Source organism: Kryptolebias marmoratus, linkage group LG11 (assembly GCF_001649575.2).
Source record: "Kryptolebias marmoratus isolate JLee-2015 linkage group LG11, ASM164957v2, whole genome shotgun sequence".
Classification (NCBI taxonomy): Eukaryota; Metazoa; Chordata; class Actinopteri; order Cyprinodontiformes; family Rivulidae; genus Kryptolebias; species Kryptolebias marmoratus.
The window spans coordinates 16,353,480-16,381,470 of NC_051440.1; the positions used below are offsets into that span (position 1 = coordinate 16,353,480).

Genomic DNA, 27,991 nt, shown 5'->3' on the forward strand with positions numbered 1-27,991 from the left:
CTGTTTTAAGGAAGATAAATTTTCTTTTAAACACAGAAAAAAAAGAAAACAGAAGTGTAATTTAATTAGGTTTCCTTTTCATTCATTTTTGCTACACTTCTTGTTTGCAAGAAGCATATATATATATATATATATATATATATATATATATATATATATATATATATATATATATATATATATATATAGCTATGACTAAATTAGTCTTGTTGTGGCTTTGTTTCTTGTTTTAATCTTCCTTATATTTTTTTGCATACTTTGTGTTATTTTAGCTGTTCACACATCAAAGCATTCAGCTCATTCAGAAGATGGGTGCCAAGACTTTTGGTCTTTTCTAACTTTTTTACTTTTTATACTTTTCAAATATTTTCCCCATAGAAACACATGGAGATTCCATCAATTCTTTCAAAAACTTTGTTATCCTTTAAATCTTCTTGGCTTTATTTTGTCCTCATATGCTACTTTTAGCTTATAGCTGACCTTTGGCTACTTTTAGTATCTAGCTATACTTTTATTACTTTCAGCTCATCTTTTGTTATTCTCAGCATTTGCTACATCCAGCCTTTAGTTAGCTTTTTGATACTTTCATCTAGCCTTTAACTGCTTTTAGTTTCTAGTTAGAAACTAAAAGCAGTACTTTTAGCATTTGCACCTTTTCGCTTTTAGCTAGTGTTCTGCGTCGTTTAGCTTTAACAACTCAGTTTTAGCTTCTTCAGCAAGTTTCAGCTTTTATTCAGCGCTCAACATTCACACCGCGTTTTCACAGAAAATGTCATTTCTCCAGCTACATTTCAGACCAACACCAACAACTTCTAACCTAAAAATCTGTGAAATAGATTCAAAACTGAAATTATAGTTTGGGAGAATAAACGAAAAACCAACCTGTATTTCAAAAAGCTCCTAAATATAAATAATGTCAAACTTTAAAATGTGTGGATGATTGCTGGAATCAGTTTTCCTTGAGTTATAAGGTCGCACTAAACTTGAATCATGAAAATAAATTATTACGCCCAATAAATAATACATTATGTCACAACTATAAACAAAGAACAAAGTAAAAGCTTTTAGTCTGAGTGTGTTCCTAAATAACATTTTAAAATGTTTTTTTCTCAGGGACAAACTTTTATGACATTTATAAAGTTAGCTGACAAAGCTGGCGTTTCTTTTCCCACCTGAACATGAGTCAAAATCCATAAAAACTAGAAAAACAATAAAAAAAATTAAAATAAATAAATCACATCTAATCCAAGTAGTTTTAAGCATATGTCCAACAAGACTGGCTGAAAAGACACCAAGTACAGGAGCATCAGGACGTTCTGTTTTGGACCAGCCCTCCTGCACAGCAGCTGATGGATTTACTCAAACTCACTCACATGTGGACTCACATCTGTCCTAAAAAGCAAAAATCAACTTGAATAACTCTCTCAGCGAACCAGGCGCAGAGAACTGACTTTGCAGCAACTTTCCTTCGTGAGCTCAGAGGGTTTGGAATCAAAGCTCTGGTGCTTTTTAATGAAGAGGGAGATCTGCAGGGATCCTGGTGTCTGCTGACCGAAATAATTTAAAAGTCAAAGATACAGAGAGGACCCGCTGCCGTGATTGTGTTCTCCTCGTTTTATCTGGAAAAGGAACTTTTCTTCTCTGCGGAGGAGGACACACAGAGAGAAGCCCAGAATTTGAACCTAATTAAATGAGTGATCTGTGTGTGGAGGTGGCTTCATCTCTTAATTAAAGGCCTGTGTGTGTGTGTGACTCAGCAGTTTGCAGTATTACAATCTAAGCTCAGTTTGGAGCACTGCGAGCCTCAGCTCAGTCCAACTAGTGCATTAACACATCTCCAGTCTGTCTAAAGAACAAGCCTCTGAGTGTGTGTGAGTGAGCGTGTTTAGTTTTAAACCGTCCAGATTTATTTTCTCTCCATCTGTGCTCTTAGCAGGAAAAAATGCTCTGTAAAGTTTCAGTTTCATTCGTTGTGTTTTAGCCTAAAATAAAAATAAAAACACGACTTCCACTTTTTGTATTATCCTGTCTATTTAGGGATCTTCCTGATTTTGCTCCTATTTCAAGTCAAACTAAATACACAGTTCAGTCAGTGACGTTAAATTCAAACGTCCGGTCCAGTTATTTCATATTAAAGTACTGGATGTTCCAGTTTAGGGTTTTTTGATGCCTCTCTGTGGTGAAATAAAGAAATACGTAATCACCGAAATAAATAAATAAATAAATTACCATCAAGTGACAGTGTTTCTTCAGGCATCAGTCAGTATTTTTTATTTGTGCATTAAATATCTTTTACAGTTTAAAGGAAACTTTATAACCTCTGGCCATCTTTCAGTAACTGTTCTGTGTAAAGGTTCATTTTGATGCAACATAGACCTTGACTTGTTTTAATAAAGTGTTATCTTTCCAAGGGTTCACTCTCGGACATCCAGTAGAGTAGTACAGGGCAGAGATAGATAGTTTTTATATCTTCTAAGACTTACACAAAACCTGATTTATGCAGCTATTAAATCTCTTTTGAAATGTGAAAAAAATGCTGATGATTCTTATGTGTTTATCTAATAAGAAATTAGTCAAATGTTTTGACAAACCTTATTTCTTTTGTCATCATGGAGAAACGGGTCAGTGATCCAGAACCTTTGAACAGGATGAGATAAGTGCCATCTGTGCCGACCTCAGGGCTGCTGACTTAGAATCTGAGTGACTGAAAATGTTGTGACCTCTTGTGTTTAGGCAACAAATGACAAAGAGGCCTCAGCTCGCTCGGTTGTTTTTTCAGCTCGTCTTCGTCTCCATGTGCTGGTCTCTCCTCTCCTTGCGTCTTATCGTTAGTTTGTTAACATAAGTTTAAAGCACACGTTTTGTCAAACTTTGTTTTTGTAAAGCAGCAGGTGAAATGGAGTAAAGGAGATTTAACAAAAGTTGAAGATTAACGTTTTAGACAGTGTATCGTTCTCTGACTCTTATCAGCTGAAGAGCTCCAGAGCCCCTAAAGCCATCATCGCAACCTCAGCTGACCTTGGACAAAATGCTGACCGCTGACCAGCAGAGAATTGAGGGTTAATTCAGTGAATTTCACCTTCTCGCTGTGATTTTGCTGAGTCAATCTCTCAGGAGCCCAAAGACGTAGTGACAGCCCTGATCTGGTAAGGCACCTGAAGAGAGAAGCAATGTGGGTCTAGTTTTGAAACTGTGAAAAATGGTTTATTTCTGATAATTTATCAATTTAATCTGACAATCTGGCAGAATTAATATTTGTTTTGACCCAAATTCCAATCCAAAACAATCTAAACTATTCAAATCTTGCACATCTAACACCTCCACACAAAGATCTTAATCAAACTTGTTCAAAAGATTCTCACACTTTAGATAAATTTAAAATCAAAGTTATCTTTTGAATCATAAAAAGGTTCATTCTTACATCAGTGTTCTCTTCGTTAAATCATTGTTAAATAAATATAATTGTTTAAATCTGGTTCCAGATAAGTAATTACTTGATGTTAAAACTCCAATAACTTCCCAAATTTTCAGTGTTAATTTTATCCTTGTGCTGTTTGTTGATTTCATTGTTTTATTTTAACTTTGTAATAAAGTCTTAAAGGACAAATTCAGTCTCTTTACTGATTATGAGTCATGATGAAAATTCCCAGTAAGAAACAGATTCATCCCTCAGCTGTTGAGTCCTGATAAATAATAGGGGTAAAATAATGAAGTCATCTCAATATTACTGATAGATAAATTTGATCTGATGCCCCTTTTTTAACAAGAGCTTAAAACAGTAGCTTAACAGCCAGCTGTGTATGTCTGTTAGCAAAATATCTCATGAACCACCAAACAGAACTGAGTGAAACGCTCGTTCATACGCTCACAATTACTGAATGTACATCTGCAACTCAACGTTCAAGATGGCCACCACAGCTAGTCAACAATCAAAACTGGCTACAGCTCAGTGGGCAGTGGGTTTTTACAGATTTTGGGCTAATTTTGGTGTGGAAGTGGCTGAGAGTACTCCTCAACACATACCTTAATGTAAACTTAGAATTAAATTAGTCAGTCTGGAAGTTTCTGTTAATGATGCAGCAATTAAAATAAAGAATTACATTAAAAAAAAAAAAACCTCTGTCATTGTTTCCTTGTAACTCAAACGTGAAAAAAAATACAAACAGAATACAGGTGAATAAGTGAGCCATCTCGGCAGCAGGTGGCGCTGCTGGTATACCAAAGTATTTTGTGGTCAAAATGAACTTAAAAATCACTCAGTCTTATATGTCACAAGTGTTTATGAGACTTGTACACAAAGACAGATGTTCAGATAATATTTTACAGTAAGTGCAGGCTTTCATTTCTTCCGAACAAGATGGCACCAGCTGTGTTTGTTTGGCCAAGTGGATTTTATCAAGAAATCTCAAGAGGAAACATTTTATTATGGTCACAAATAAAAGGAAGACATAGATTGAACAAAAACAATGCACAATTATGGTAAAAAAAAAACAGAATATTTGGTTAATGATAAAAAATGACACTTAAAAACAATACGCAAAAAAGCAAGATTGTGGTATAAGTTTCACCTGCGGAGGTGAGAAACGAGCTGCAGCAAATAAATATGAGCGAGACGGGGAGGAACCTCAGATTTTCAGGTCCGTGTTTCCACGCAGAGTCATTTCTTGCCGCTCCAGAGCAGCGATGAGGTCCTGCAGCGGCTCGGTGTCCTCGGGGTCCAGAAGTGCGTGCTGCTGGCAGAAGAGGGTGAAATGCGTGAAAAGCGTGTTGAGGTGTGGGTGCAGGCCGAGCGCGAGCGTCTCGCTGTAGTGGGACCAGTAAATGTGGGCCAGAGTCCTGAACAAGAGCAAGAAGACCTTCTGGACCAGAAAGACGAAGCCCGTTGGGAACGCCGCACCTGAGGGGAGGAGAGAAGAGGAGAGGAGATCTCCAGACTGGGAACCGCACCTGGACGGGTCGGGATGCAACACGAAGACGCTGTACCTGCTTTTGTGGGGAACACGTCTTCGTCCGTCAGCAGGTCGTGAATGTAGGACATGGCGTAGTCGAAGTAGAGCGGAGCGGAGCACTTCAGCTTCCTGCCGTGGTCGTCGATCCAAACATAAACCCTGAAACACGAACAGACTCAGTGAAGACACGAGCTCATTTCTGCTTAAGACCCTGAAGCAAACAAACGTTGGAATATTTTGATTTGTTTTATATATATGATTATACTAATCCTCGCAGAAAGTGATCAATGGCTGTACGTCTACAACTCATTCACATCTGGAGTCAACCCAGCCTTAAAGGGCCATCACACCTAAAATCAGAAATCAGCTCCACATCCTGCTTTGACATTTTCTTTGCAGAAACCCGCTCATGTATGTTTGTTTAATCAGAGGGCCTTTGTGCTCAGTGGTGACCTGTGTTCTTCTCCACAGAGGGCTTAAAAACTGAAACCCTGGAGAGACCAGAAGTTTGGGTCAGTGTTGATTAAAAACTAAACGTGTCATCACTTTGTTCCTGTTCAGTTCACTCAGACTCCCACCTTGAACTTTGACCTTCCCCTTTTGCTGATTTCCCACCTGGTCTACTCACAGCTTCTGTATAAAACCCTTTTGTTTCAGTCGGATCCCCGCTTCCCGAAAACATGGAGAAATTGTTTAAAAACGGGAAGTAGCGTGGTCTTGCCGTCCAATAAAACAGCTTTTTTTGGAAAGGTTGAAGTCTTACTGAACACGAATTCAGGCTGCAGGACTGAATGAGCAAATTTGTTTGTTACCAAGAGAAGATCTGTGAAAATGTGTCCATCTGCATTTATTTGTGGCTTTAAAAAAATGAGAAAAATAAAAGACCTGTCATTTTGGAAAAAAAATAATAAATTAAAGTGCCACAGATGTGACCAGAATGGCCTCTTTGTATTAAAAATTTGAAATATTTCATTAATTAAACTCAACTCCGAGGTCTCAGACTAATCTCTCAAAGTGGACAAAACAAAAAATGGCCAGGATGATAACAAACTAGTGTTTTTATTTTTATTTTTACAACACCGAGCCACATGCTGATGCAAAGGTACGATGCAAAACTCAAATTGCAAGCACTGCAGGACAGGTTGGTGTCGCTGCGTTTTGCTGTCGAACAAATGAGCAAATTAAAGCTGCAAAGATGGACAGACTTGAGATCTCTACAGGTAAATTTAAAAAACACACCTAAAACATTTATAATGAGTCAGCAATCGTCTTCTCTTTTCAACTTGAAACATGAACTCAAATAAAAGGACACTAAATGAGATTAAAATCACTTAAGAGTCAGTTCAGTCAGATAAATCTGTGCTGTTGGATCTTTAACATCTGATCTGTGGATGGACACTTAGTATGTCCGTGGTTGGTGAAGTGGTTTTATTTTAAAAGTGTGCCCTGTGACTCACGTGTTGCCTGGTCCACAGGCGGTTGGGCAGGTGCCGGGGGTGCAGAACTCTGACAGTGCGCTGGAGAACAAGTTTATGTGCTTGAAAAAGGCCACGGCTGAAAGAAATCAATAACAGGATTTTAGTGTCTGCAGGGGAAGATGAGCACAGCGTGCAGACGGAAATCTGTGAATGCTCACTGTTGCTGGCGAGCCACTCGGCCTTGTCGACGCCAGGCGGCAGTTTGGCGAGGAGGAACATGTCCATGTTGGTGATCATCTGGCACACATTTTGCTGCTGCAGATACGGCTGCTTCTCCCTATTATTGTTATTGATTCCCCTTTGGAAGACAATTCAGAGTTAATGAAGCAGAAGCGGGACAAGAAAGGCTGCAAGGTGGAGAAAATAACAGGTCAGTGGATTAATGGTTTCTGCTGCAGCCCGTAGATAACACGCTGCACTGTCTGCCTTAGAGAAACATACAAGCGCTGCAGGAAGGGTAGAGCTGAATGTCCAATAACTGCAGCAGTGAATGCGGCGCAGGTAATTAGTGTTAATGAAGCAGACTGCTGCAGGCATCACTGCCGGCTGATGGAACACCTTCCCGGCCTGCAGCAGCTCGCTTGTGAGCCTCGGGTCGGGCGTCGCTACCAGCAGCACTGGAAGGTGAGACACGGTCGGAGCACGCAGGGAATGCTCGATGCAAATGCCAACGTGAGCCGGAGAGGCAAAGTTAGCATCATGATTTGACTTTATTTAAAACAGGAAGCCGTCAGCTCTGACAAGACATGGAGACTTCAGGCTGTCTGAAAGGCTCTTTTTCTAAAATCGCCCACTACTAAAGGTGAAGGCAGAGTGATAATGATTTTGCCTGAGTCTATCTGTGTGTGTGTGTGTGTGTGTTAGTACCATTAGCAAAATCTCTGAGGAGATTTTATTGAGACTTTCAGAAAGTAATCACTGAGTTGACATCTACAACTGAATAACTTTCAGAGTCAATCCAATCAGAGATGGCCCCCACGGCTAATCAGTCTTAGAAAACACAAAAAATGGCTACAACTCAGTCAATTTTACAGATATTGAGCTTAAAGTTGCTGTGGTAGTAGCCGAGACTGATCCCCAACTTATAGTCTATGGGCTAATTGATCAAAGTTTTAACTTTAACATCAACTACTGGAGTCAACTCTGTCTGTCAGAAAAATATCTCATGAAATACTCGATGGATTTTAATTAAACTTGCAGGAAGTGTTTACTGGGTGTATGTCTATAACTAATTGATGTTTGGAGCCAATCCAGTTCAAGATAGCTGCTACAGCAATCTGACCTGGAAAAAAAAAAAAAAAAAAAATTGCAATGGCACAGTCAACTTTACACGTAAACAAAAATCTAGTGTGGCGGTAGCTGAGAGTCATTCACAACACAGACCCCAAGGGCTACACACCGCATGAGATATTTGCTTAAAACTTCAAGGAACTGGACCGATTTGATCAAACCTTTCAGAAAGTAATCATGCATCATCAATCCAGTCAATCCAGTTCAAGAGAACCGGAGCTAATCCACGTTAGCAAACACAAAAAAATGGCTCCAACAGTTTAACAAATATTGAGCTACGATCTGAGGCGGCAGGAGCTGAGAGCCACTCACAACGTACAGATCCGGGTTTAAATCTTCGGCGTGAAAAGAGAGCGCTGTCGATTTGCATTCCATCGAGGAACGACGGGCTTTTAAATCTAATAAAACAGGAGCATTTGGGACTACAGTGAATATTTCAAAGCGGAGTCGATGAGGCAGCTGCCATGAGGATCTTTGGATGTCCAAACATGCAGCAGCTGAGGGTTTACTCAGTGTGACCTTGCCTACTGAGATAAGAAAAACACTGCTCTCTCTGTGGGGTTTCACTCTCTCACCCCCAACACACACACACACCCTCCTCTCTTGGTGTAAATATGCGTGGCCGTGGAGAGAAATTTGTTTAATGGTTTACACAGGAGGTCTTTGTCTAAAGGTGCAGCTCTGTGGGAGGAACAGTGACAGGAGGGAATGTAAACACGAGCTGCACAGAGCTGCAGCAGTGTGTCCGACGTCCCTGACATCCACAGGAACTTCTTCCACTAACATCCTGTTCTGCTCCATGCTTCGTGGCGTCAACTCGATTACCACCTCCTGGCTACTGTCAGCACACAAACAACCCGGAGCGCCGCGTAATGTTGTGTTTGTGTGTAAACAAATTCCCCTGTAACTCTGCTCATATGAGAAAACAAAAAAACAGAAAAGAAAAGAAAAGAAAAAAGTCCTCTTCTGCTCTGCCAGCTGGCCTTAAAGGAGAAGGAAAAAAAAAAAAGTTATTTGCAAACTGAAACATTTTCCTCCTGCTGGTTCAAATTGCTTCTCAACATGTGTTGCTGGTGTACGAGGAATTCACAATCATTGATGGCATCAGACAAATATGTAACACACATACATGCACTTTTATCTGGAGGACATTCCTCTGGTCCATGTGCAGCCAGACCTCCCAGCCATAAATAGTTCCTGCTTTTCATTTATTTACAGGGGGAGCGTACAAACACAGAAACGCCACAGCTTCATCTCAGCCCAGGAAGGAAACTACAGGGATAGAAGGAAAAAAAAAATGCAACTTACAGTTTCTCGTCCTGGTTGTCGGTAGGCTGAGGAGTCTTGCTGTCTACCTTCGTGGCCGAGGGGTAACTATGGCAACCCCCCATGGCGTGAAGCTAAGAGCAGAGCTGTTTGTTGTGCCAGCCCCACTTTTCCATCCCACTTCGGCACACCATGGAGAACATATGTCAACCCCAGCTCCCAAACAGGCCCATGCAGCTGACACACACACACACACACACACAAATCCCTTTTCAACAAGTTTTCCCCAATGACAGACGACGCGGCCCCAGGAGCTGAGGATTAGACCCTCGGCTGTACAAAAATGAAGCTTCACAGTCGTCTCATTCTCTTTCCTTTTTCCCTCCAGTCATCCAGTGTCAGTGTGTTTATGTCTCCTTTGTCTGGAGTCCCACAACCCGCAGGCTCCTCCTCTCTTCACTGGAAGCAGACGGGCAGGTTTCTCCACAACCCATAAAAGTGCAAAACACAACTCCGCCTCCCTGTCCCTCCCCACGCACAGCACACACTCACACACACTTCACATGCATATATGCTCTCCACAGAGTGAGCAAACAGGTGCAGATGACAAACACAAGGTGAGTTTTGGGTGGGAAAGTTTAAAAAGAACAAAACTAAAGAAAAAGGAACGACTTTGCTGAAGAAGCTGAAACTGGGCTGTTGGAGCCGAAGAAAAGCACAACACTAGCCAAAAGCTAAAAGTAGCAAAATGGTGGTTAAAACCTAAAAGCTGAATAAAAACACAAAAAAACAGAGCAAGTACGTTGAAGCAGATGTCAGAAAGAACTGAAGAGACGTCAGCGTATTTTTAATGGGGAACTATTTATAAAGTGAAATATTTTGAACAGTATAAAAGTCACAAAAACCGAAGGTCGTAGCACTCGTTTCCTGCATGAGCTGAAGGTTTTGGTACATGAACGGTTAATGTAGCAGAAAGTATGCAGAAGTAGTAAGACTGTAAATGACGTGTGGAAAAATAAAAACCTGGAAGACGAGTGTGAATGCTGTCAGCGTTCACACACACACACACACACGCACAGGACTGACGACTAGAAAGGAGACTGGAGCAGCTGAAAGTGTGTAAAAGAGGAATGTGATGACACACACACACACACAGCATGGTATGAAACCGCACACCCACAAGTTATACACAGAGAAGACTACAGGATGAAAATAGTTAATACGAGACGACTCCGAGGACAAAAAGAAGGGTCTTAAAGCCGTCCCGTTTGTACAGTTTCACCTGTGCCTGAAGCACAGTTTGTGTTTGCAGTGGTGGAGATAATGGGAGGGTTCGGCTCACACGTGGAGGAGAAACAACCTGGGAAGAAACCCAATCCACCCTCTCACCTGCCCCCCCCCCCCCGAGGTAAACACGGACATCTTTGTGTTTGCGCTGCGTGTTTGTTTTACAGCAGGCTGTGACCGCGACACAGACAGAGACCCGGGCTTCTTCTTTTTGACATGTTTATTAGGTTCATATCTGAATGTACAAGCTAAAACAGACGACAGGTGACGGACACATTACTCTCTAAAAAAAAAGAAAGGAAAAAGAATTATAAACCAAACAAAACACCAGCATCAGTCCGTTTTACAACAACAACAACAAAAAAGCACAACAAAAAAAGGCATTTAAGATTGTGTCTTTCTAACAACTTTCCTCCACATTCACACACACATACACACACACACACAAGCATAACCTCTGGGAGAAAATCCTCAAAGCTCTGAAATGATCTCAATGCAAGTACTACGTAATGGGTAAGTAAACACTGAACGCCCATTATTATTATTACTTTAATTAAAGTTTAGGGCACACACCCATGGAGGTGAATGAGGCTAATGTGCAAACCTAATGGCACTTAAAGTTTACTGTATTGTACCACGTGCCATTGCTGGAACCATTGCAACACACCCGACGCTACGCTCCGAAACACAAACTCACAGGTGCAGAAACACAAGAAATGGTCAGACGTGATGCCTTAAGTGATCATTCAGATACCTGAAAACAGAGTACCGTGGAAAGGTTATGAGCATTTAATGTGTTACCTGTTGTAAATAAGTTTTTGAACAAACTCAGTTTGAAGAAATAGAGATTAATTTGGACCAGATTGATGAGATGACATGCGTGGTATTAATGAAAGATTTCAGCCTGGATTTAAATCTCATCTTGGTAATAAGTGAACTTTGTCCATGGATGCAAAGCTTCCTGTTGTTTTAGTGCTGCTGGATCTCACAGCTGCTTTTAATGTCGTCCTTCTGTCTCATCTTAAACACCGTCTTGGTGTATCCTGCTTCACTTCCTGCATGGCCAACAGAACCTTTTCTGTAATGCTGGTTAATCTGTCTTCCTCTGTTGTTCTCTCTTGTGGTGTGCCGCAGGGCTCCATTCTTGGCCCCCCTCCTTTCCCCTCTTTATATGCTGCCACTCGCATCAGTTTTACCCAGACTTTTATGACGACGTACAGATTTATTTGCCCATGAAGCCTGGAAGTGGTGACCTTCAAACTTCTTTTATTAACTGTATTGCCGACATTAAGCAGTGGCTTCGCCATAACTTTGTTTTTAAATGAAAGTAAGCCTGAATTCATCTTTATCGGTGATGTTGCTCCTTTTAACTTTGGTGCTTCGACATCCAAGTACAGACTCACAGGTAAAAACTTTGGTTTGATTTTGACAAGGATTTGAAGTTTGATAAGCATATAGCTTCTGTAGCCAAGGCCAACTTTTATCAGTTACGTCTTTTAACCAAGGTTAAACCTATTTTTTAAATCGTCCTGACCTGGAAAAGGCCATTTATGCTTCTATCAGCTCAAGGCTTGACTACTGCAATGTTTTGCATGTTGAAATCTCTCAATCCTTCATCAGACGCCTTCAAGTTTGAACAAAACGCTGCGGCCTGACTCTTAACCAACACGCCCAGACGTGAGCACATCACCCCCTTTAATTTTTTAAATAAAGCTCTGTTTTTTAAAGCTCTTAACAGTCTTGGCACACCTTATTTAGCTGATCTAGTAACTTTTCTTGAGTATGAGAGGACCTTAAGATCCATTAATACATCTTTTCTGTTTGTCTCTAAGTCTAAACCCAAACGTTGGGGTGACCGGGCCTTTTGAGTCGCCTCACCCAGACTAGAACCAACCACCTCAGGACGTGTGCTCTATCACTGACCTTTTTTTCGCCGTTTTCAAATCTAATCTTAAAACCTTATTATTCCAGTAGGCTTTTAATACTTAGTAGCACTCTGGGATTTTGTATTGTTTTTTGTACTGTGAAGCACTTTTTGAACCGTTTGGCTGTTGTAAAGGGCTTTATAAATAAATGTTGACTAATTGATTGAGATGAAGGCAGGCCAAGACCAAAAGGGGGTTGCTGCCATCTTAAAACTACTCTTGAACATCATTTTATAAACCTTCATATAGCTGACGGTTTTGTATTTCACAGTTCTTTACACAGAACTCCACAGTCAGCCAGGAGCACTGAACCAACAGGAAAAACCTTGTAATGCAAAACTTACAGCAATTTAAAGGTCTATAAAAGAAGCGTTTGCATGAATCAGAATAAATTATTGAGATTGGAGCCATTTTAGCACGCCAACAGTCTGTTTTGGTCTTGGTCCGCACGCTCGGACTGAACGTTAGCTCATCAGTACGGTCAAAATTAAACTCCATTTCCCATTTATTTCAAATGATCTGAACTATTGCTTTAAGTTTGGTGAAGACGAATTTAAAAACACTTTGACTCTGTACACAACCCTAAGTAAGGAAAAAAAAAAAAGTTTTTTTTCCTCTCTTCTGACCCTGACATGAAACAAACTTCAAACATCTCAGAGAACCACAGTCTTTTCCTTAAATCTGTACTTCCTCTCTTACTGCTGATAACTCAATAATGTAGAAACAACAGGAAAGAAGGTCAAACAAAGGCTGCTTTAGATAAATCTACATTTGCAGGGAGGGGGTNGATATGAGGCCCAGGGAAGACACACTTTGGCAGAAAGCATAAAAAACAAAAAGAATATCTACATGATTCACGTGTTCAAGTCAAACTTCCCCACCTCTTGGAAGAGGGGATAATAAGGTGGGTGGAGGCACCACCAAACACAAACCAAAAGTGCCCTTCAAAAAAGTGCTTTTAAATGAAACCCGACAATCTGTGTAAGCTGCTCCGCGGGCATGTACATTTACCGTTAGCTCCTGCCCTGAGAAAGAGAAAAAGAAAGAAAGAATAAAAGTGAAGCGTGACTAGCTCGAGCAAACACATCGGATTGGTTTTGGTTGAATTACAACTCAGGTCACGGTTTTTTTCCAGCTGCGATGAAGATTTCTGTTTATGATTAATCAAAAGGTACAAAAACAACTGATGCCTTAAAGTTTAAAGAGTAAGTTAGGGATCTTTTTTTACAAACTCACATAATGTCTATAGTATAAACACTAGATCCTACCGTGTTTTTTTTTCCATATTCAACACTTATTTAACTCACAAGTCCTTGAAAATTACACTTGCAATACTTGAGGTTTTTAGGAACTTGATGTCGTAACATTTTAAATAATAATGCGCCTTTCCACATGTAGATATTTTAGGGCAAAGTTTAGTGATAAAGTAGAATCCTTTTGGCAAAAACTGGAACAGGACTGCGTTTTACAGGCTTTTCAGGATGAACCTCCTGTCTTAACGGATCTTTGAAAATCTGATCAGTGACAACCCAGATTTGGCATTAGTTTAAAAACAGTAAACATTCAGCAATAAATGTTTTGTTGCAAACAAATTGGTGAGTTTAAAAAAAAACAGAAATCATAGAAACTAAAAAATTTGGAGCAGAGTTTGAAAATGAAAATAAGTTCCTTATTTTTTTACCCGCCATGAATTTAGAGGTTATAAATACACTGATGTGCAACATAAGATCTGCTTACTGATGATCCGACAGAGTTAAAGCTCATTCGACCAAATGTTAAAAATGTGACACATAAAGCACATTTTCACATCATTATAGGACTTGTTAAAGCTGAGAACAGAGTAGATAAAATGAAGCAACGACTGACCTTGTTGGCTATGAGAACGGTTTTAGTTAAATTTTGTTTTACTTATTCAGCTGAAACTCTCTCAGGGTAAAAGCTGAAGCAGCGTGCTAAACTTAAGGGGGGGGGGCGAAAGTACTCGAGTTGTAATTAACCAGTTTTACGGAAGACTTCCTGCAGACGACGGACACGCGTTCACGCGGCGCATGTTTCTGTGCTTCCACACAGGAAGCACAGAAACAGGAACTGATGCTGGCCTACGAACAAAAACACAGACATCATTATTGCCTCTTTCAACAGAACAACACACACACAAATACACACACCGCAACCTGCAAAACAATCCTCTTTCCATACATTGGATTTGTTCCAAAAATAGATATAATGTTTATATATAATGTTTACATTTATATTACGTTTACATATTACCAAGAATAGCCACAACCTAATACAGGTTCAAATTTCACAATATTACATTTAGGGAGGGTGGTTTGAACTGGTATGTGCACATCATTACGGTGTGTGTGTGTGTGTTAGGGGGTTTTATTTGAATTTTTTTGCATGTTTTTATACATGTGTGCATGGATGTAACTGTGTGTCTGCGTGTTACACAGGTGTGCTTTCTTTGTATCTACATACCCCTCCTTAAACCTGAGAATACACTCCGTACTTTAAAACAGAGCTCAAACACACACACAAGCACATCTACAAACACATGCATACACCAGCACACGTGCGTGCACACACACACACACACCCTTCTAATCTACAAGAAGCTTTCAGAGGTGAAAGTGAAACGTGACTCCCCCAAAATCCGATGCTCTAAATAATGAAAAGGAGAATTTCTTTCCCCGATGATCAAAGCTAATAAAAACTGTTTCTGACTGAGCATGTCAGTAGAAATATTCGTCACTCACATAGTCATAATAGTAAAATGTCTGCATGTGAAAAGGCTGAAAACAACGGCCATGGATATTATAACAAGCCAGCTTAGCAAGAATCGTGGCTGATTTATTTGAAGCCAGTTTTCTTCACTGAGGTGTAAACAGTCAAAACCTGTGACAGAAAAAAAAAATCTACTAGGCCTTGATTTTATGCCTAAATAGTAAACAAATTCAACTCAATCTGAAATGGCAGACTTAAGTTCATATCTAGGTGTCTGGCACAATGAAATGTTCTACAAAAAAACCCCAGCACATTTCTCCTTGAAGCACTTCAGTTTCAAATATGTCAAGAAGGTGGATCTAAGACATCAGTAGTACCCATATAGACATTTGTTTTCCAGCAGAAGTGCTGCTTGACCTCGGAACTGAGGGCCTTTCATTCACTTACATGTTTTTGGACACAACAAAGGGGCACTGGGGCGCTGCTAACAGGAAGCAAGGGGGCATGGCTGTGCGTTGAATGAACAGATATGAAGCGTGTGACCGTGCCGCTTCGTTAGGCCGGCCCGTTGGCAGAGGACTGCATCTCTCTGCAGGAGGAAAAAGAACAAAAACAAAGTCCATTTTTATTTTCTTTACTGTGACTTACTGAGATTACTAATTCATCAAAAGCCATGAATGTGAGCTGAATTCTGCTTAAAGCAATCAAAGCCACTAAAATTGTCATATTTACAAAAATCACCTTTTTAGGGTTAAGTCTGCAGCAGAGGCTTCAAATAATATTCTTTTTAGTGCACCGGGTACATCATGCAAGGTGATGGAACTCTTTATATGCACGATAATATTCTGATACTAACCTTACTCTGAGTGAGAGACTTATGCAAGCAGCACTTTCTGACTAACCCAAACAGGATCATATTCAAAGGAAGAATCAGTCAAACTTAGCCTCATGCTGTAGACATGCAAACACCTTAATCTTACCATTACATCCCACAAATTTAACTTTTATTTTTTTATTTTTTACAGTAAAACAAAACAAAACAACAATAGCTATGACATCTTATTAAAGACATGAAGGAAGCCTTTACAGCATGCCTTTGAACACATCGCGGATCAGGATGTCAAATCGGATTCAGTCCAAAATAAGATGGAGACGCTGCTGCTCACAGATGATTTAGGGAATATTTGTTGAGCAATAAAATGTTTTAAATCCCATTACTCAGAGGAGCTACTTGTAATTATCATACAAATTTGTTGAATTTTGGAACCTATTAAAACAAAACCGCAAATTAAAGATTTTTAAAAGAATAAAAGCTGGAAAAAAAAGGTGGAATTGAGGATAATCTAGTCACGATGTCTACGTTCGGGGAAGTAAGATGTGGCTGATAAAACGAGCTCAGACAGAATTGTTTAAATGACTCGTATGCATCTACCTGTTACGACACATGGCTACAGTTTCTGTAAATAACGCCGCTCTGACTGCAGCCCTGATGTTGACGGATCCTTGTTTTGAACAGATCTGTGCAGGATACGACTTTAGCTGGTTTAAATTATTAAAGCGGCAGCCACTAGTGTCACTTCAGGTCACAGCCTCCACTGCACAGGTGCTGCTAGAGATTTGGTTTTATTACTGTGGATGACTTGCATCTAATATTGCCAGCTGGTAAAAACTGAACTCAAAATTTGTAAACATAGTGAGCGTCTATTTTCTCTCCTCAATCATTCTGCAGCTGACAAAAGACCGAGTGCTTCACTTCTATCTTCCGATTTAACACTTTTAATACTGATAAAAACTGTTTAAATCTGTGTTAAATGCAAATACATCTAAATCACAATAAAAGCAGCTTTAGTACGTCAGAGCTTTTTTAAAGAAACCACAGACAGTCACTCTTTCGGCACTTTTTTTTTTAAGTATGAACCTCATGTTTGGCGACCCAACACCTCCCCGGTTTAGCTGTATATAAAAATATCTCTCACACACACACACACACACACACACACACACACACACACTCACTGTGTGACAGCAGCTGACTGGTTAGCTGAACTGGCGATAACAGCGCTGGAACTGTTTCCATGTTTCTTTTCTTTTTCTTCATCTTTGTCTTTGACAGACAGTCCCTCCACAGGCACCTTATCTGCTTCACTGCAAAACAAAACAAAACAAAAACATACCTGTATAATCAAGATCAAGTTATTCTGAAATCACGTAGAAATAAACCAGATGCTTGTTTTTGCGGTTGGCTGTGTCTGGTTATCTTGTTTGGACTCTTTCCACTCTTATTTCTCCGTAACGCTGCGGTCGCGGGCGGTTCTGCCAAAACACAGAAAGCTCAAACCGACCAATCAAAACGAGCCGAGGGAAGGTTTCTATTCCCGTCCTCAAGTTCAAAGTAATCTCTTAATATTGTAGCATGCTTGTCGGCTCGCTGTTAGTAATTTGTTAATAAAGTGATCTGTTAGAATGATAACATCTTGCAACCTTTGTTCATAGCATGCTAATTAACAGACTGTTAGTTGTGGGGGGCTACATCAAAATGACTTCAGTTAAATCAATCATACACAGCTTTTATCTTTTGATGGAAAACCTAGTTTAAGGACAGTCCTGCAGGTCATCTAATGGGGGGGTTAGTGCATGTTTCTTTGTGAATTAGACCCTGGGGAATTATTACTCCACCACCTGAGAAATGCAACAAGCAAACAAAAAGCATCTTAAACCCGTCAGGAAAACATTCCACCGGTCAGAGCACAACATACCGTCTGAACGCAGGTCGGAAAACTCTGGAGTCAAGAGGACATGGAAAAGGAGGGAATACAAAGTTGGAGGAGGATATCAGGGTCAAAGTGGAGGCGGAAGCGATAGAATTGTAAAAAAAAAGGGGGGGGAACAGGTTGAAAGAGAGGTTTCTGAACACGCTGCAGCAGACAGAGCAGCTGCTTCGTGTTTGTGTGTGTGAGAATGAGCACCTTGTGAAGACCGCCCTCTCGTTTTTGGCATCCACAGTAAGCCGGATCGTCTCCTTGCCGGCCCCCGTGGTGATCGTCTCTGTTGTGACCGTCTCGCTGGATGTGGACTCCGTCTTCCCTTCTTCTTCATCGCTGTCTGAGCCGCTGGAGGACGAGCTGTCTGATGCCACGAGCGGAGCTTTTCTCGCCACACATGCACTCCACACACAGGCTGCGGGGGGTTGAGGAAATAGAAAAACTCTTTAAGACCGATACCTGACGACTGGACTAAAACAATGTCCTAGCAGAGGTAAGCAGAACAGAGTTTTGTGTCTGATTAAAACCAATGTTTCAATACGACTCACAAAGTCAACTCAGTCGATGTTTGCAAACTGAAAGCAACATTTTCGGAGCCAAACTAAATGTTTGTTTTATTTTTTATTGTCACCAAATAATCAATCATCACCTCAACTGCTCATCTGAAGTGGGGGAATGTGATCATTGTTGTTAAAATTTAGTAAAAATTTAAAACTACCGAGCTGAATTTAGGCTTGGAGTGGAGTTAAACAGGTGCTGTAATTACAAAAAGGATTTAAATTTGTGTCATTTCGTTACTTCTTGTTTATCTGGGTTCGTTCTACATACATAAATATATATAATTCAGTCAAAGAGCTGTCATGGAGCTACTTACGGTTTGGGTTGGGTTTGTTGTTGTCTGATCCGCTGAGCTCTGAATCGACAGGAGAGCTGCATCTGGGCCCCGTTTCAGAGCTGTTAGACAAACATTTGGGTCATACGTTCAGATAGAAAACCCCACAAAATAAACAGTAATGCTAACAAACTACAATAAAAACTAAGCAGTTTCTTTGTGTTTACTAAAATTATTATTTTGAATCATTAAACAAAATACATCTTTATAAAAAAACTTGGCACAATCAAGGTCTATGTGTTCAATTTTGTTTACATCCACATTAAATAACACTCGTAATAATGCACAAAATGACAATGTTTTATTAAATGTTTGTTGGAAAGATGTTTTTTTTCCCCTAGCTTTTTTAAGTAGTTGCCTACGTCCAGTAAAACTGTTGATTCTTACCAGGGAAAATAACTTTACCATACGTTTACTACAAGGCAAAAAAAGAAATTCAATATAGGACTTTATATTGTTTTAGAGCTATAATTACTGGGTTTAACTGTACTTAAATTACAATTTTGCCAGTTTTTCCTGCTTATTTTATTATTATAAATGCCTCACTAATATCAAAATGATGCCAAATTAATTGTTTTATAATAACTGAAGGATTATTGCAATATCTGATTATTCATATTGAAGGCTTTCCCCTCCGATATTTGGTTGAAATCTTCTTAAGTTGAAGCTGAAGCTCACCAGCAGAAAGGCTGAAAGTCGGTGAACTTGGCCCAGCCTTTCTCCTCAGCCGCCCCTGAAGCTGGCTGGGAGACCGGAGTCTCCCAAGCAGCAAAGGCCTCTCCAGCAGCAGGAGCCTTTGAGTTGACTTCTCCAAAATCTGCCACCCAGCCTGTGCCTGAGAAAGAAAACAAAAACATTTAAGACACAAAACCTGGTGTGAGCTCAACTTCACGGAAGGCAAATCACGCAGCCGTACGAGACAACACATCTCACCTGCAGTCGCTTCCGTCTGCTCCTGGCTTGAAAAAGGATCAAAGTCATCTTTGTTGTCTTCTTCCTCAGAGTCTGAGTCTGCGGGTTTGTCGGGATCGTCAGTACTGGAAGCTGCAGTCTTCTCACAAGACTTACTGGCTGCCTGGCTTTGAGAGGACTGTAACCCACCAAACCTTAAGAAAATAAAACAAGTAAAACATCAAACCATGAAGCATACTTATAAAGGTCAGTCACCGTGAAATAAGAGGTTTGTGTTTACCTGTTCCTTGACTTGGTTTGTGTTGCATAGTTGATTTCCTTCTCCTCCCAGATGTCTTCATCATCATCAAAAGGCTGAATCCTCTCCTTGGAACAGGCCTCAAACACAGCTGTGTTGGCCTGCAAACAAAAGGGGTTTAATAACTCAAACACGGTCTGAGTACATCCTGTTTTTAATCTCAACCACTTGTCAGGTGCTAGGTATTACTTCTGATCTCTTATAGTCTGAAATAAAACTTTATTGGTTCTTAAAAATAGAAAACATCAATATACACTATACTGCCAAAAGCATTTGCTCGCCTCCCTTTAGACGCATATGAACTTCAGTGCCATCCCATTCTTAATTCATAGGGTTTAATGTGATGTTGGCCCACTCTTTGCAGCTATAAGAGCTTCAACTCTTCTGGGAATGCTTTCCACAGATTTAGGAGTGTTTATGGGAATTTTTGATCATTCTTATAGAAGCTCATTTGTGAGGTCAGACACTGATGTTGGACAGAAGGTCTGGCTCTCAGTCTCTGCTCTAATTCATCTCAAAGGTGTTCTGTCAGGTTGAGGTCTGGACTCTGTGCAGGCCAGTCAGGTTCTTCCACACCAAACTCCATCATCCATGTCTTAATGGACCTTGCTTTGTGCGCAGTCATGTTGGAACAGGGAGGGGTCGTCCCCAAACTGTTCCCACAAAGTTGGGAGCATGGAATTGTCCAAAATGTATTGGTGTGCTGAAGCAGTCAGAGTTCCTTTCACTGGAACTAAGGGGCCAAGCCCTGCTCCTGAAAAACAACCCCACACCATGATCCTCCCTCCACCAAACTTTACACTTGGCTCAATGCAGTCAGACGAGTACCGTTCTCCTGGCAACCACCAAACCCAGACCCGTCCATCACATTGCCAGATGGAGAAACACGATTCGTCACTCCAGAGAACGCCCCTCCACTGTTCTAGAGTCCAGTGTAGGCGTTCTTTACACCACTACATCCGATGCTTTGCACTTGGTGATGTATGGTTTGGATGCAGCTGCTTGCCTATGGAAACCCATTCCATGAAGCTCTCTGTGCGCTGTTCTTGAGCTAATCTGAAGGCCACGTGACGTTTGGAGGTCTGTAGTGACTGACTCTGCAGAAAATTGCCGACCGCTTCACACTGTGCGCTTCGGCATCCGCTGACCCCGCTCCGTCAGTTTACGTGGCCGAGTTGCTGTCGTTCCCAGACACTTCCATTTTCTTATAATAAAGCTGACAGTTGACCGCGGAATATTTAGGAGCGAGGAAATTTCACGACTAGATTTGTTGCACAGGTGGCATCCTATCACAGTTCCACGCTGGAATTCACGGAGCTCCTGAGAGCGACCCATTCTTTCACAAATGTTTGTAAAAACAGCCTGCGTGCCTCGGTGCTTCATTTTATACACCTGTGGCCGTGGCAGTGATTGGAACACCCGATTCCGATAATTTGGAGGAGTGAGCAAATACTTTTGGCAATATAGTCCAAAGACATCTTTAAGACAAATGCATGAAGACAATAAATCTAAACCAACATACACTGTCTTGACCGGCATCAATGTTGATATTAATCTCTGCGATCCGGTCAAATGTTGCACTGCAAAGAGAGCAAGAATCACCCAGTGAGCACAGAAACAAACGAACCCAGCGGCACAAAGAGAATAACGTCAGCTAACTTACCCGATGCTGTCATCCCGATCAGTAAACTCCTCATCATTAAAGCCAAACTGATCCACAAAGTTCGCAGTCATCTGCTGGATTTGATAGTCTGAAAAGGCCTAAAGCACAAAACCAGAGCGGTTAAAACACCGCGACTTACGACAGAGGCCCCTGAATATTTCGAGTGAGTGCTTGTGCGCGTGCGTATACCTGTTGTACAGTCAGTTCTTTAGGGAAGGGGCTCTCCATATCATCTTCAGAGCAAGGTCGAGGGTTTCCAGTACCAATCTGAACATGGAAACAACATCACAAATGCATTTGTTTCAATTTCTGCATGATTAAAATACAGTAGATGTGTGCCTGTGAGGATTTACCAAGTCTATGGTGTTCTTTCTGTTGGTCTCTGACAGCGTCTGTTCCACAAAGGTTTCCCAGCGCCCTCTGTAGTCCTCTGGCAGCTCTTTCATCCAAAAGCACAACAACAGCACTTAAAATAACATCCATGTGATGTAAATTTGCTTTTGCTGTCACTGCCTTTCCTTAGTGTCATGTGTACCTATGATGAGGCTACTAATCTGGGTGTGAACTGGGCCCTTTTCCAGGTTGTGAACCACTGTGTTGGCAATCCTGGTCAGATGTCCCATGTACCCTCTTCTCATGCCTCCTTCTGACCTGACAAAACATATAACACACTTAAAGAAACCCTGCTTTCTGTCTCACAAAAAAAAAAAAAAAAAACATCAAGATATTAAATGGTCCTTACTGTATTCTATCATTCCCTTCCCAAGCCTCCAGAATCCTCTGAACCAGGTGGCAGTGTTGGAACAACTTCAGAGAGAGAGAATAAATCTTTCACAACTGGTGTAATTCACAAAAAACACAAGCTGGTTGATTTGAAAGTGTTTGGTTAGAAACACAAGCAAAGAAACCTACATGAGTCACCAATAAGTTGTGTGCAGAGTTTTCAGAGGTGTCTGACGGTTCAGAAGTTGGGGCCTCACTTGAAATCTCCTCTTGTGGTGCGTCTTGCTGAGGCTTGGCTTGTTTCTGGGAGCCAAAGCCGGGCTGCAGCCTCATTTCATGCACACATGGACGGACGATGGCAGCCACACAAAGCTCCACTTGGAGGTGCAGGAAGTTGTTCCATGTGTACTTGAAGAACAAGTTCTGAAACGGGGCGTAGATTTCACAACAGATCATTTAACATCCATCAGAAGGGGAATAGGAGAGCTGTTGGTTGTTTTTTATTTCTCATCTCACCAAAAGGAGGTCCAATGTGTTGAGTTTGCAGAGCTCTTGTGCTACAACTGCATGGGTTGCAGAGCTGGTATAGAGCAGAGAGGCCACTAGTCTGGCTACATGCAGACGTGTGTTCCCCAATGGTTCCTCCAGCACACCCAGAGTAGTCAGCATGGGTTCTTGCTGAAAATACACAGATATACATGTTGTTTAAACATTTAACAACACTTAAAAAAAGGTGTAACAACAAAAAATAAACGCTGAGTCCCTCAGGATTCTGATTTTTCTACTGAAAACCTAAGTACATATATAAACTGCTGCTGTAACATCTTGTTTTTATGACCTACAGAGGATTTTAGCTTTGTTTAGGTACCTTGGGTGGCTCCACAAGTAGCTGGTGGAAGTGCATCAGGTGTGGCTGAATAGCCAACAAAATACTGCTGTTAACTGTGTAACTTCTCTCAAACCCCTGAGCATCCATCACACCATCCACCCTGTCATAAACACAAAGAGAAAACACAGTAAACACACTCCTACAAAAGATAAACAAACTACAGAGATTACACAATCTGCATCTAATGGTTAATAGTAATAAAGCCCAGGGACTGGGAAAAAAGCTGATTTATATGAATGAGGCTTTGACAGTTTTAGCTGTTGAATTTGAAGCTTCTCACTCACACGGGCCTCCGAATTTCCAGCAAAGTCAGAAGAACTTGAATCCCGCTGATGATACAGCTTTCAGTCCTCTCTCCTGAAAACATGTTCTGCAGCAGCTGCTCCACGCACTCCTGCCTGCAGGAACACATCTGAGTATACCGTCGCCTCTGCGTCCAGATTCAAAGAGAACAGGCATGCGTGCACGAGTATCTCTGTGACTTACGATTCCAGCACAGTCAGCAGAGGGTCAGGCTGGGAAATCTCCTGCAGCTGACTGGCCTGGTCTCTGCTAAGACGAATTATGTCGCACAAAGTCTGAGATGCATTTGACTGCCTCTGCAGGAGACCGCAAGAAAGAAAACTGCTGTTAGGTCTTGAAGCGTCCCAGATTTATAGAGCTATTGTACATTTTAATCCCAAAAACGGGGCGCCAATTCGTAAAAAATATAGCGGTTTTTGTCTACCTCTTCATCTCTCTCGGGGTGAATGAGCTCTATGAGTCTCTGAGCCAGTTTCTGTTCATTCAGCCACTATTAGGAATAAATGCAACATTAATCTGATGCAGAAAAGCTGTAAAAGACAAAGTGATGCAAAATTTTGAGTAGCAGGTGTCACTTACAGTAAGGGTTTCAAGTCGAAGTGGCGGAGGCTCCACACAGCTGATAAGGCGCAGAAGCACATCCATCATGGCCGATGTATCTATATGCTTCAGGACCAAAGAAAGGAATTCATCCTTCCTTCGCAAGAAACTAATTACCTGTACAACACATACAGAAAAAAACAAACAAAACACAATTACAAAAAACAGAAGACTAATTAAATAAGATTAGCCTAAGAAAAATGCAACCAGTTGTTGAAAACAATGAAAGTTGGGCTGAAAAAGTGTGATTATGTCTGGACTAACATGCTGTCCTTTATTAGCTTTAACTGCATTTACTCCTCCATTTTAGGGAGGCAGATCTAGGGACACAGACAGATATTTCAAAACCTCTAAAGTGCATCAAGACTATTTCAGTTCCCTCCTGCCAGGTCCTATCTATAACTCAGATGACATCAACTGAAACGTTTTTTTTTTCCTCATTTTTCTCAATTGTGCCTCCTTGTGTCCTTCCTCTCTTGTAACATTGAAATTTAAATCAGCTGCAAGATCTTGAAGGATCAATTCCTAAAATACAGCTAAATGTCAACAAGAGAAGACAGGGGGCTTGAGAATACGTACAGTAAATTACACCTAAAAAAGGTGGAGTTTAACTTTGCTGCAAGACTTGCCGTTAGACTAAGATGAGGAATCAAGGAGAGTTATCTTGCATGAACAAACTGGGAAATAAATATATAATATATAAATGGTGTCTAAAACTTAATGTAATGCCCAACCCCAGAGCTGCACTCCTAACCTGAAATGTTATCTTTAACATAACCTCTATCTTCTTACATATTCACCTACATAAACATGTATACATGAGCAAACTGAGCTGCTTAACAAATGACACTAATCGGAGGGACAATGACCTGAGAACCATGAAAATGTTTGCCAGATGTTGAAAAACATCCCCAGCAACAGCCAGTTGGGCCATTAAGGGGCACTCGTCATTTTAGACAATAATCACAGTAAAATCTGTACTAACTATCACAGTTTTTACAGCTGCTTTTTAGATATATTGCTTTAAATCTGTCAGATTATCAGGCAAACCAGTCTTTAAAGCCTTAAGGCCCTTGGGTTTTAAAACCTTGTTAGTTTGGCCATGTGTAGCGTCACATCTGGATGTTTAATACAACAAAAACAAAGCGTTAATTAATCTGAGCTGGTAGTCAATCGCTTTGTGAACATTTTAAATGATTGCGCTGAATGTCCCCTCAGACTGAATTAAATCACAACAGAAACACTTGCCCTTCTATGAGTCTTTAATTTAGCAATAGGAATGTGTGTGTGTGTGTGTGTGTGTGTGTGTTAGACCTGCTCAGTCTTCCGTGTGATGAGGTTCCCAATTGTCTTGCTAAAGAAAGACGCCAGCAGAGGGTTCAGAGGGGACGGCTGCTCCAGGAAAGCATACAGGGTTTCTAGCAGAGGCTCCTCATCCCCCAGTTTATCATTGATCACTCCCACATCACATGTTAGCAGCTCACAGGCTGTATTTGAATACCTGCAATAAATGCACAGAACGAAACGTGGTAAAATGTCACAGACAAAATCACCGACTTAATGAGCTGAAGTAAAAGTCAGCTCAGTCCAGATATGGTTGATTTCTCACCAAGCATTTCATTAACTTTGTCATGTTGAACATGTCTGGACAGGTTAGTTGGATCTAGATTTTTATTTATTATATGCACCTTATTAAGCTCTTGGGACATCTATAAAATGACAGGTAAGCAATATGACATAGTGCAGCACCAACAAAACTCATTTTTCCCTGGATGCCCTGTTTACCACTTCAGCATATTCCTCACAAAAGCCACCTACTTGAAGCGCATGGTTTCTTCTGCACCAGCAGGGGGCTCTGTGGTAATCAGCCGAACCAGCTCCTGCATGCACTGGTCCTGGCACAAGAACTGAAGCAGCCTGGGAATCCACAATGAAGGGCAAATAAGCACAAATAGGCGACGCCGGCAGACGTGTCATTTTAACGCGCTGCTGCTAATATACCTCCTGTTTTGCGCCTTGCACTCCTGCAGCACATCCTCCTCGTCCAGGAGCTCGTTGAGCGTGACATCCTCCTTGTCCAGCAGAGTCTCCAGATGAGAGGATGTGTTCAAGTCAAACTTCCAAAACATGGCGACCGTCACCAAACACACACTTAGCTGTTAGGCAGAGGAGAATTTGACATGGAGATTGAAATTGCAGCATGCAGAAGTCTAAAGTGGGGGAAAAAGGGGGTAATGACACAACAACACATTTTAGCTGCATACATATAAAATGTGTAAACGTTCTTGGATCTGTATCCTCAGGCAGATCTCACTAAACAGCCTTACAGAGGTGTTACAGCCTGATTATCGGTGACTGTCTGAAAATTCACACATTAAAGTCATCAGATCCACAAACTCTGAACAGGCTTCCTTCAACCTGATTGTGACAGTGTAATGGATATTTTTGCACAGCAAAGATAAAGTCAAGCTTTGCATTCTTCTCTGGAACAATCAGGAAGCAATGCATCTGAAACTGAATTACTGGAGCACATTTATGCACTGACATTCCACAGCTTGCTTCATGAGTGCCCTGACAAGTATCAGCAAACAGGAAGTAGGGTAAAGAATAATTTTGGGGAAAAAATAACTCGTGCAGAGTGACATTTTACACAGCGAAGGAAGCTGTTTTTTTTTTAAATGTTGCACATCAGTGTTTCTGCAAAGTGCAACTAGGTGTGGTGATAATCTCATCTGAGATCTCACTAGTAGCTTTCTTCACCTGACATCTTCTTGAGCCTTTTCAGACGACAGAAACAATAAGGTACTCATACTAGCAACATTGCCAAGCATGCAGTCCATTAGCTGGTTAAAAATCCCACAAAGCCAGGCACCAAAAGAAACACCGCTGCAGGACAACTTGTGTTTCCATCGCCCACATTACACTAGTACACCTCCTAGAGCCAGCTGCTGAAGCCTAACAGGTGTTTCAGTACACTAACATTTAACAATACACCATTTCCCCTTAGCTGTTGATGAGGGTTTTTCCAGTCAACGTGCAGATACCAGCCTCGGTCTTTCACGGGCCTCCTCTTTTTAATTATTATTATTTTTAAGCCTCCCGAAAGTAGAACTGCTGTTGAAGCACATGAGCTGCAGCAGGAGAACTGTCACGTCAGAGCACGGATAATGGAACCGTTAGCTTCTCCGTACAAGTTCATGCTAACTCCTAGCTTCTTCTTCTTCTTCTTTTTCCCCCAGTGTGTCTCGTGCGTTAAACGACGGCACCTATCATCCACACACTTACCCTGATGCACGCAAATCACAACACAGCCCCCCCGCCCTCCTCCTCTTTTTTTTAGCAGCACAGGATCACTGGCATTGCTAGCAGCGATTCGAAGTGTTTCATTACTGGAGGCGTGCTGCGTCCAGCTCAGCAGCTAACGTCATTTATCATAGCCGGGGGCTACAGTAAACACCGGGACGACGACGTCCCCCCCCCTTCTCGTTTAGCCTTCCGCCAACTTGGCAGGCGCTGTTTAAGCTGTTATTAGTTCCCCCTAAAAACGCAAGCGACTCTTACCTCTGAGCCATCGTTTCACCAATCAGCGAGCTGGGAAAAAAAACAGAACAAAAAAAATAAAAGACCACCACCACCTCGGCGACTTTGGCTGTCAGGTCACCCGGAGGCCCATAGCAGCCTATTCGTGACGGGTCTCGTTAGCTTGACGATGCTACCCGCCGCCTGCAATGTCATTTACACCATCTGCCGCTCTCGCCACGGCACCGCGTCGACACACGGCCGTCAAACAGCAAAACCTGCCCTTTCGAAATCAAAATGGCGACTACCTAATATATTATTAAACGTTTGGCAGTAAATCAACAGAGTAACATCAGTATTTATTTGCTGTCACCAGGGGCGTTGCTAGCATGCAGGCTTTACTGGGGCAGCGCGCGCCCCCAACCGACTCAGTTGTTTTCCTGTAAGCTAGCTGCCTAATGCTAACATAAAATTAGCCATATGCATTTCTAGACATTTGTTTTAAAAA

The 27,991-nt window shown here is 41.3% G+C and overlaps 2 protein-coding genes across 5 annotated transcripts; both read right to left on the reverse strand.

Moving 5' to 3' along the window:
- Positions 1 to 4,262: 4,262 nt before the first annotated feature.
- LOC108229833 (MOB kinase activator 2) lies at positions 4,263 to 9,448 on the reverse strand. The gene is made up of 5 exons (XM_017405513.3): positions 9,026 to 9,448; positions 6,586 to 6,725; positions 6,407 to 6,503; positions 4,984 to 5,108; positions 4,263 to 4,897 (listed from the first exon to the last, which is right to left on the reverse strand). Exons 1-5 carry the CDS (start codon positions 9,106 to 9,108, stop codon positions 4,626 to 4,628), a joined length of 717 nt encoding a protein of 238 aa, XP_017261002.1. The 5' UTR covers positions 9,109 to 9,448; the 3' UTR covers positions 4,263 to 4,625.
- A 3,879-nt stretch (positions 9,449 to 13,327) lies between these two features.
- On the reverse strand, positions 13,328 to 27,885 carry ppp6r2b (protein phosphatase 6, regulatory subunit 2b). 4 transcript variants are annotated; one of them, XM_017406155.3, is made up of 25 exons: positions 27,526 to 27,885; positions 25,966 to 26,120; positions 25,783 to 25,881; positions 25,279 to 25,465; positions 23,944 to 24,081; positions 23,789 to 23,854; positions 23,548 to 23,660; positions 23,346 to 23,459; positions 23,041 to 23,161; positions 22,689 to 22,850; positions 22,362 to 22,595; positions 22,192 to 22,256; positions 21,985 to 22,100; positions 21,803 to 21,888; positions 21,639 to 21,716; positions 21,450 to 21,547; positions 21,309 to 21,366; positions 19,769 to 19,887; positions 19,510 to 19,682; positions 19,255 to 19,411; positions 18,559 to 18,638; positions 17,889 to 18,099; positions 17,679 to 17,702; positions 16,939 to 17,067; positions 13,328 to 15,511 (listed from the first exon to the last, which is right to left on the reverse strand). In XM_017406155.3, exons 2-25 carry the CDS (start codon positions 26,091 to 26,093, stop codon positions 15,478 to 15,480), a joined length of 2,790 nt encoding a protein of 929 aa, XP_017261644.1. In that variant the 5' UTR covers positions 26,094 to 26,120; positions 27,526 to 27,885; the 3' UTR covers positions 13,328 to 15,477. The 4 variants fall into 4 exon arrangements, with proteins under 4 accessions (XP_017261644.1, XP_017261645.1, XP_037833986.1 ...); XM_017406156.3 differs by lacking the exon at positions 27,526 to 27,885 and adding an exon at positions 27,250 to 27,394; XM_037978058.1 differs by lacking the exon at positions 27,526 to 27,885 and adding an exon at positions 27,156 to 27,176.
- Positions 27,886 to 27,991: the final 106 nt, after the last annotated feature.